The following is an 8727-nucleotide window of genomic DNA, read 5'->3' as shown; positions in this document are numbered from 1 at the left end:
ACTTATGAATTCGGTCTTGTACGAAGTGGAAACAAAAAAATCGGCCTTCTGCAAAGGTGGATCATTTTTACCATTTCGGTCTTTTGAATTCAGTCACCAGGTCTTCTGAAAAAATAAAAACAATTTCGGCCCTTTGATTTCGGGTCCTTGAACCCCACCCGATGCCTTCGCACTATTACCAGCTGCTGCGCACAGTAGCAAAAACGTGAATTTTCTCGACAATGCGGTGCTGCACGGGCGAAGTGTTGAAACATATGCAACCCGCACCAAAGAAGAGTTCAGCGGCACAGTATCCCTCCCTCCAGTAAGGCGTACTGGAGAGTGAGATTGTAATGCGTGGATCGATTTTATTTTTTAATCCTTTTAATGCTCTATTCTTTGCAGGGTTCGCAAAAACCCGCATTTTTCCGGAAAAACCCACTGCATTGCAAAAAACTGTTTTTTTGCGGGTTTTTCTGCAATTTTGCGCATTTTTCCGAAACACATGCATTCTTATGGAAAATAAAAAATTTTCATGATGGATGACCAAAAATAGGGATTTTTCAAAATCACCAAAATCAGTATTAGAGCCACTGGTTCCTCCAATAGACTAAAAATTTTAACTCTCTGCATCGTTTTCTGAAATTTCAGACTCTTTTCAAGCGAAAATTGACTATTTTCGGGTTAAATTCGGAAAAGTGCGGAAAAACCCAAGACTGGTGGGTTTTTCCAGCCGGTTTTTTGCGCAAAAAACCAGTGGTGCATTTTTGCGCATTGCAAAATTGGCGAACCCTGATTCTTTGAGCAAACACTTCCAGCGCAATTTTTAAAGAGTGCAATGTGAGATTTATTCGTAATAGCAAAGAACTAAATTATTGTAAGTTGCACAACAAATTTAATATTTATGTTTCTGCGTTATAATAGGTTTGATTACTTTCGATATTTTTATGTAAAAGATTATATTAAAGGAAAAAACATATGAACAAGGAAACAAGATTTTTCGGCTATGAAATTTTTTATTGAAAAATAATTACGATTTAAAGTACCATTTTTTACTTTCAGACTTTCAACTTGTTCTAGACAAAAAGGCAAGGAATACAGCATATATGCAATAAAATCCTTGTGCAGCTGTAAAAAGTGCACATCATACTCTCTCGCGCACCCACTGGACGGTGTCTCGAACGGCAGCCTCTCTCACAGGTTTGCTATCGATGTACAAGTGGTGCTGGGCGCCATCGTAAAGCTAAAATAGGAAAAATAAATTTATAAATCGACTTTTATTCATTCTATCGATCCAATAAGTTGTGAAATGGTCTCCCCGCCTTTATCAAATATTCATATATTTATCTCTCTGCTGCCTTTCCTTTTATTTATTTTATTTGCGCGGCGCTCACGGCTATAAATGGACACAACGTGTATACCTTGATTTGCTTATCTTTGGAAGGAGATTGTTTGAGCAAGTCTTGCGAACCCTCAACGCTGCAAATCTTATCAGTCGAGCCGTGGATTATCAAAAAAGGCACATCAAACATGGGAAACTTTTCGTGGACTTTCTGAAAGAGGAAAAGTTCGCGCGTTAAATCAGATCGCGTAATTTATTAACAAACAACACACCTCTACGCAATTCAACAAGGCACAGCCGGTTTTCAGCTTGATGCCGCCGGTCCACCAGAGAGGATCATCGATGATCACTTTGATCATTTCCTTGTCACCGGTCACGTGGTCCATTTCCAGCTTCCCTACCTGCCGAGAGTCGACGTTCAAATAATAAAAAGCTGCGGCAGCTAAAAAATTAAACACACCTGTACAGTGGGTAGGATTCGACCAAGGATTCTGGCAGCGAATCTGCGGACGGGTGACCTCACATCCTTTCCTAACTGCAGGAAGGGGCCATTGAGCACCACACCCTTCAGCCGAGGTGGTCTCCTCAAGGCTGATAAAAAGGCAACGAGGCCACCCTGTAAATTAGCATGATTGATGACATAGTGTTTAGTTGAAATTTTTAATTTTTGGCTTACCATACTGTGACCAACAAAGAAGAGGGGAATGTCGGGGTAATGTTCGCACACTATGTCTGCGTGTTTGATAATGTCATCGACCATGTCCTCCACGTTGTCCAAAATCACCCTGTCGCCTCCACTGCGACCGTGTCCAACTAGAATCAAACAATAACGAGCAATTAGTATTTAAGGTTTTAGTGGAAGCCTATAATGAAATGACATGGACGTGTACCTTTCAGTAAATTTTGTTCTGAACTCGTGTTGGAGTGCAGATTTTGAGTAGTTTAAAGAGAATAAAAAATAATACGAACTAACCAGGATTTGCAAAAATCTATGCACATCTTTGTTTCAGGAAAATTGACTCTTAGCTAATCGGATTTCATTTGGCAGTAAATTCACTTTTCATATATGGGAAAAAGACATCAGCCGCCAATGTTCTGAATTATTATAAATGTGGTGTTTTCTAAGACAAAAACTTGTTGTAAAATTAGCCTAAAATTTAATGTATTTAGAGAATTTCTGTCGTTTCAGCTGACGATTTTCATTTAAAAGGAGTAAGTTTAATTTTAAAGAGATAATAAGCAAGCTTATAGTATTTTATTTATCAAATAAGTTATAATTTTTACGTTTAAAAATCACTTTTTCAGTGGCTCTTTCTTTCACTGAAAACCTTACCAATTTTTTTTCGATTTTAGTAGAGATTATAATCTTTAAAAGTAGTAGTGGGAATGGTTGGGAGTTTGGAGGAATTTATACTGACTGTGGTCATGGCCGAACGCGATAAAACCCTCGTTGGCCAGCTGAACTCCAACCTCGTGGTACCATCTGAGATGTTCGGCATAGCCATGCATCAGCATCACAGCTGCCCTAAAGCAAAATTAATACAAAAATTAAAATTCGCTAAAAATCACCAAGATATACGCCTTAAATAATTATTCCATTAACGATTTTAGATAATTAACCCATTTTACATTTTATAAGAAAAAATTAGGTCAGAGGTGCGCGGCGAGCCTGCATTCATTTTTTATGCACCTGGGGTTTTCAGAGGGGTGCCAGTAATGCGCGTGCAGGGGCGCCTTGCAGCCCTCGACGGCCGCCACCTTGTAGTCCTTGAAGGCAGCCCTGAGGGCGCCGAGCGTGGACACGCCTCTGATCGGCAGGGGCCACCGCATGGCGAGAGTGTGTCCGTGTGTCGCTGGCAGCGACCAAAACAAAGAGCGGAGGCGCAGCCCCGGCGGCGTCAATTGGCACTTTTCGGTGCTCAGCGCACACCGACCCCAGGGGACAAGCGGCCAAATTACTCGGCGCGCGCTCGTCGCTTTGAAAGCCGCGCTCCTCCGCCGCTGTCATGTACAAAAATTTAATCGAGGGCCATTGTGCGGGCTGCTGCTGACCCGGCCTGTCAGCGCAGAAATCGGACCAAATAGATGATCTTTGACACCTTTTTTGATTGAAACGGACGACTTGTTATTCGCCGCGAGCAACAACGGCTCAACGTTAAAACGAGTTCAACAAACTGAGGTATATTGGTATCATAGCAACCAAACAATAAAATCTTGAATTTACTTATTTATGTGTGGTTGTGTTTCCATTTTTACGGTTTCAATAGAGTTAAGCTGTTATTTGGATGACATTTAAAAATCTATGTTTAAAAAACAAATTATTCGGATAAAGTTACAAAAAATACTATTTAAAATTCTGTTTCATGAAAAAGTAAAAAAATGAGATAGGCAATAACACCTTTCGGAAAATTTAAATACATATTTTACATACAATTTTTGTTAGTTCCTATTGAAGGAGCAAATTTAATTGAAATTTAGGCGCAACTGTAGATTTTTAGTAAAAATTTATTTGTCTTCTTCGATATTTTGCAATTGTTCTAACTTAATATGATTATATCCGGATCAATATCTTTCTCTGAAAAAATTGTACTTTTTGAGAGTGCTCAAACGTGCTTCTCTCAATGAACCAAATAATTAAATAAATATAATTATTTTTCTTATTCTTACATTTTTCTCATCTCTTTATCGAACCAAAAAATATGTCGTACTACCAGGGATATTTTAAGACAGATGTAAATCTCCTCGAGAAAAATAAACTTTGACACCCCTATTAGACTGCTCCTCACTCGATCTTTGACGTCACCACTGGACTGGATACTAATTGTAAAGACAACCGGGGCTAGGCGATAGAAAAAGGATTTTTTTAAAAACAGTATACAATTGCTCCTTGTTTTGTTACTATATATTGTTTTATACTAAACACACGCAGCATACAGAACCTTTTCTGATTTTTAAAAGTACAAGCACCACGAACAAATAACAAAATAAATTATTTATTTAATTTACGATATTTAAGTATAGGACGAGTTATGTTATAATCTAGTCCAATTTAGCAAAGATCAATAGGCAGATGATCTTTAACCTATTAAACCGTGAGTTTCTACAAGGCCATTCAGTCGCGTAGCAAGAAAAATATCAGTGTGAATTGATATAATCTCGGAAAGGACAGAGGGTTGCAAGGGTGCGTAGCGTACCATGTTGTAAAACAAAGTGACCTCCACATGTCGATACAGGCTTACATAATCAGAATGTATCACAGAAAAACAAAGAGATAGTGAGAGTTCTGCAGCTCCGGGATCACTACGAGATAACCAGCGTTTTTTCATTGCGTGTATATATATGTATTCAATTATTCCCTTACTAAATTATGTTTCATAATAAAAAACCGTGTCGTAATATCCTTGTACTCTGGTAACTGTGTAAATGTGAATTTACCACATGAAAGTTAAGCAAATTATAATCCGTGAACAAACAGAAAATTTACGTTGTTTCTCGGAACAATCACAATTATCACATTCTGAATTTTCATTTCTCTTTTGGCTTTTAAATTCCAAAATATATATTATGTGCCAGGGAAATTGCCGCCAATTGCAGAGACCTTGGGTTTGCACTCAGTCATTTTAGTTTGTGCAATACGTATTATTTGTGCCTATGCGCTATCTTATCATTCAACGTTCGGGTGTTCAGCTTTACATACCACACTCTGTTAGAAACAAGATAATGGCAAAACGAATAAAGATGACCAAGTTGGATATTGAGTATTTTTTTAATCTCATCTCACTATTGTCTGCCCAAGACCAAGACGATGATGTCTTATTTTTGCGCTGTGCCCCTTTCGACAGTAGAAAATTTATTACAATTTTTACTAACGAATGAATTAAAAAATTTACTATTGGTGATTGAAATTCATAAACCCATCCGCACTGTCGGCTTTAAATAAATTAATTTACAGCTTGCCTCATACGCTCGGTGCATGCATTTATTTGTTTTGTGCATAGCAAAACTTATGCAAACGATCGCAAATAATTAATCAAAATGCATGGCGTCAGCAGTTGGGTGATTTTGTCGATTTTGTCCCTTTGATTTGCTTACGCATCCTCAGCACATACCGTGCGCTCTTCTACGACTTTACTCTTTACTTAGACCAGCAAAGCTATCACGTTTCTATGTTTTCCTTTCAGCGATTCAACCTTTGTGGTCAAATTTAATGATGGTGAGCTGTTGATCATTTCTAACAGAAATACGAAAAATACGCAAAAAAAGCTCTGCATTCTGAATTTATTAAGAAAAAAATAACCTGAAGTCACATTTGAAGGTAAAAATACTGATCCTGATTTATTAGGCAATTCGATCCAAGTATATTCCTTCTTTATTCCGCGAACGTTCTAGTTTTTGCTCAGGAGCAAGTTTAGTGTTCTGAAAGAAGAATATTTATTTACTGTGAGAGATCGCATCTGGCGCACGCCCCACTTCCTCTTTAATAAAAGCAGTTCCTTTCGGTGAAACGGTTTTAATTCAGCACACTTTGTCACAAATTGAGACAAGATTTTTTTTCCTTACAGTCAAGCGCTTATTTCATAGAGCTCTTTAACTCTAATATCCAAATCTCTAAGCAGCTTATATAAATACTGCTTAATGTGGCTATGAAATTATTTTGGAGGTTAAGTAATGCTGCGGTGAGGCCTGCAGGGTCGAAACAGCTGCTGTACAGTATGAGAGCGTGCCATTTAATGTTTTTTCCTATCACTGTTTCGCTAAAGCTATCCATCATTACTAAGTCATCCGACAATTTAAATTTTATAAAATTGCCTGCGTGAGTATTTCTTCCTTGCCCCGTTAAAAAAGTCATTAAATTTTCATAACATCTCTGTGAAATAAATTTTTGACAATTTTTTTCGTATTTATGCTGTCTCTCATCGTCTCATCTATTTAATTTTGAGATTGTATCCTTTAGCAAGAATTGAGGCTGGTGTGAATAGCCAATTTAACCATTTATATTCACTATGGCTTCTACTGAACACTCATCTGATTGCGATCATAATTTATCTTTATTGCATTCAATCAGTTTACAATAACAGTCGCACGTGCATTCAAAACTATTGTCGCAATAAATCCATGATATTTCGCTTGTTGGTTTAGAAAAATTATTTATAGCGGTGCTTAATGTTAGAGAAAATCTAACAATAATCTAGAAGCATGGAAAAGTTACGCTACTAAGTAAACAGATAATTTTACTTTTAATAGACCCGCACCAGCTATCTTAGAAAATACTTTTAAAAAGCTATTTATTTTCTAATGGTGCTGAAGAATATCAACTTAAAGCTGTTTGATCAAAAACAATATTAAGATATAAATTAACGTGAATATAAGGAAATAGAGAGTCATCTCTATAGAGATAATTCCCAGGAGCCTCATTTTAAGAAGAGAAAGCGACGGCAGTGACTCCGCAAGTGTTCGCATTCGTAGGAGCGAATAAAATTCCAAAGTCGAAAAAACGAAAATCAGAACAAACCTGGGGCTACCCTTGGGCTTCCAGTAGCGGCAGAAAAGCGTCTCGTTGCGCTGATTCGTGAGCTGCTGCTTTTGGAAGGAGACCTGCTCGGCGGCACTGGGCTCGAACTGGGCCGCGTTCTCAAAGTGGTCCTCCGCCATGGCTGATGCTGCTCGCTGCGAACCTGCCTGATGACTGACTGACTGTGGCTGTGGCCCGACTTGTACCTGATGCAACCTGCCTGCCTAGCCGCAACCGCGCGCCGCTTTTGCTTTTTTGCTGCGCTCCGCACTCTGCGCTGCTGCGGTATCTGTCCTGTTTGACTACTGCACAGCACACACACGACACGCGACTTCGGCCGACGCACCAGGCAACCGTACCGTAAGCCTGCGCACTATGTGACCGCAATGCAAACCGATTATTTCATTTATTTTGCTTGGCCAACACTCAGTCAGAGCTTCTAGTGACGTTTTCTAGTGAAATAGACAAATTTGTTAATTTTATTACGCACGGGAAATGATTAAATATAGATTTTTTTCGGCGGTGACACGTTTAATTTTCGTTGGAAATCTCTCTATTTTTTAAGAACAAAAAAGCCTTTATTATTCTATTACGAGCTCAACATTGCATTGTTTTATTATGTTTTGTGGTTTTGAGTTGTTTCATTCTAAAATTGACGCACGCATTAAATTTCCACTAAAAAAGCAGTCATTTATTTCACGATGACTGCTCCAATTAATTTGAATATTAAAAGCGATCTAGTTTTGGTAAATTTCACGGTAAATGTAATTTCAGCGGTTCAAAAATTTTGGGGGATATTTTAAAGTTTCGAGGTGGCCACTGTTTCAGAGGGGAAATAATGTCAAAAAATTAGTTACCTGAAAGATAATTTTTTCACGGCAATCTTCAGTAGGTTTTTGACAGCTCAAACAATTTTTTAGAAACAATCAAAGTCTAATTTCATGCTTGTATTTGTATTATTTTGTCAAGCAGAAATTTAACCACAAAAAATTGGAGCATGATTTTTCTGCACCTTTTTTTTATTAAAGATTTCATTTTTTCTTTGAAATGATGCCAAAGTTGAAATCTAACTTGCAAGGAGATTTTGGGAATGAATGCTTAGGCAGGTAAAATAAATTATAATGTGCTTTCAATTTAAATGTTCTCGGTACTATTTACAATTTTCATAAAATATCTCATGCCATGTTAAGATTTTCACGTTTTTTACGAGCTATAAAAGCTTATTTCATAAATTGATTGCGATAGCTTATATGAAAAAAACCAACAATTTAGTTGCATTTTCAATCATTTTGTTAACGTCTTGGTTGTTTTTTACCAGTTCATTTGGGCGATATATGCTTTTAAATCAGCGTTTTAGGACGCCTTTTTCACTGCGCGCCCTCATTTAATATTGAATATTATTTCAAAATATTTCCTGTCAAATAACGCACTTGAGTTCGTAGATTGAATTTGATATTTCGAGGGACACCAGGTTTAAACTTAATTGGAATCGGATTTTCTACAAAAATCCATCAGAGATAACGCAGTAACGACAAAAATCGCATGATGAAATAATATTTTAATTGTTAACAAATTCTTTTACTGCACATGCATTAAGACATTAAAAATTGTTGAAAGTTGTGAAGTGAAACAATTATTAACGTAATAACTGCACAGCAGTGTAAATGGATTTTGTTGTTTTTTTCTTGAAGAAATGAAGCAATAACTAACAAGTTTCCTCTTATAATTTTTTACCAATTTGACTGACTTAATAGATTGCATAGATTGTAATAATTGCTTTTATACTTTTCAAAATATTGGAAATGACGAAATATAAACATAATTTTGCTATTTATTCGATTTTATTTCTTTTGAGAAGTCGCAATCATGCCCTGAAATGACCCTCGTATACCAA

The 8727-nt window shown here is 37.1% G+C and overlaps 1 protein-coding gene across 1 annotated transcript; it reads right to left on the bottom strand.

The window, feature by feature from the left end:
• Window positions 1–975: 975 nt before the first annotated feature.
• On the bottom strand, window positions 976–7160 carry LOC135946601 (monoglyceride lipase-like). Its single transcript, XM_065494890.1, has 7 exons — window positions 6834–7160; window positions 2740–2846; window positions 1998–2134; window positions 1782–1937; window positions 1594–1722; window positions 1401–1532; window positions 976–1222 (listed from the first exon to the last, which is right to left on the bottom strand). Exons 1-7 carry the CDS (start codon window positions 6971–6973, stop codon window positions 1124–1126), a joined length of 900 nt encoding a protein of 299 aa, XP_065350962.1. The 5' UTR covers window positions 6974–7160; the 3' UTR covers window positions 976–1123.
• Between the last annotated feature and the right edge of the window lie 1567 nt (window positions 7161–8727).

This window comes from Cloeon dipterum, chromosome X (genome assembly GCF_949628265.1).
Source record: "Cloeon dipterum chromosome X, ieCloDipt1.1, whole genome shotgun sequence".
Lineage (NCBI taxonomy): Eukaryota > Metazoa > Arthropoda > Insecta > Ephemeroptera > Baetidae > Cloeon > Cloeon dipterum.
This window is presented reverse-complemented; position numbering and strand designations above follow the sequence as displayed.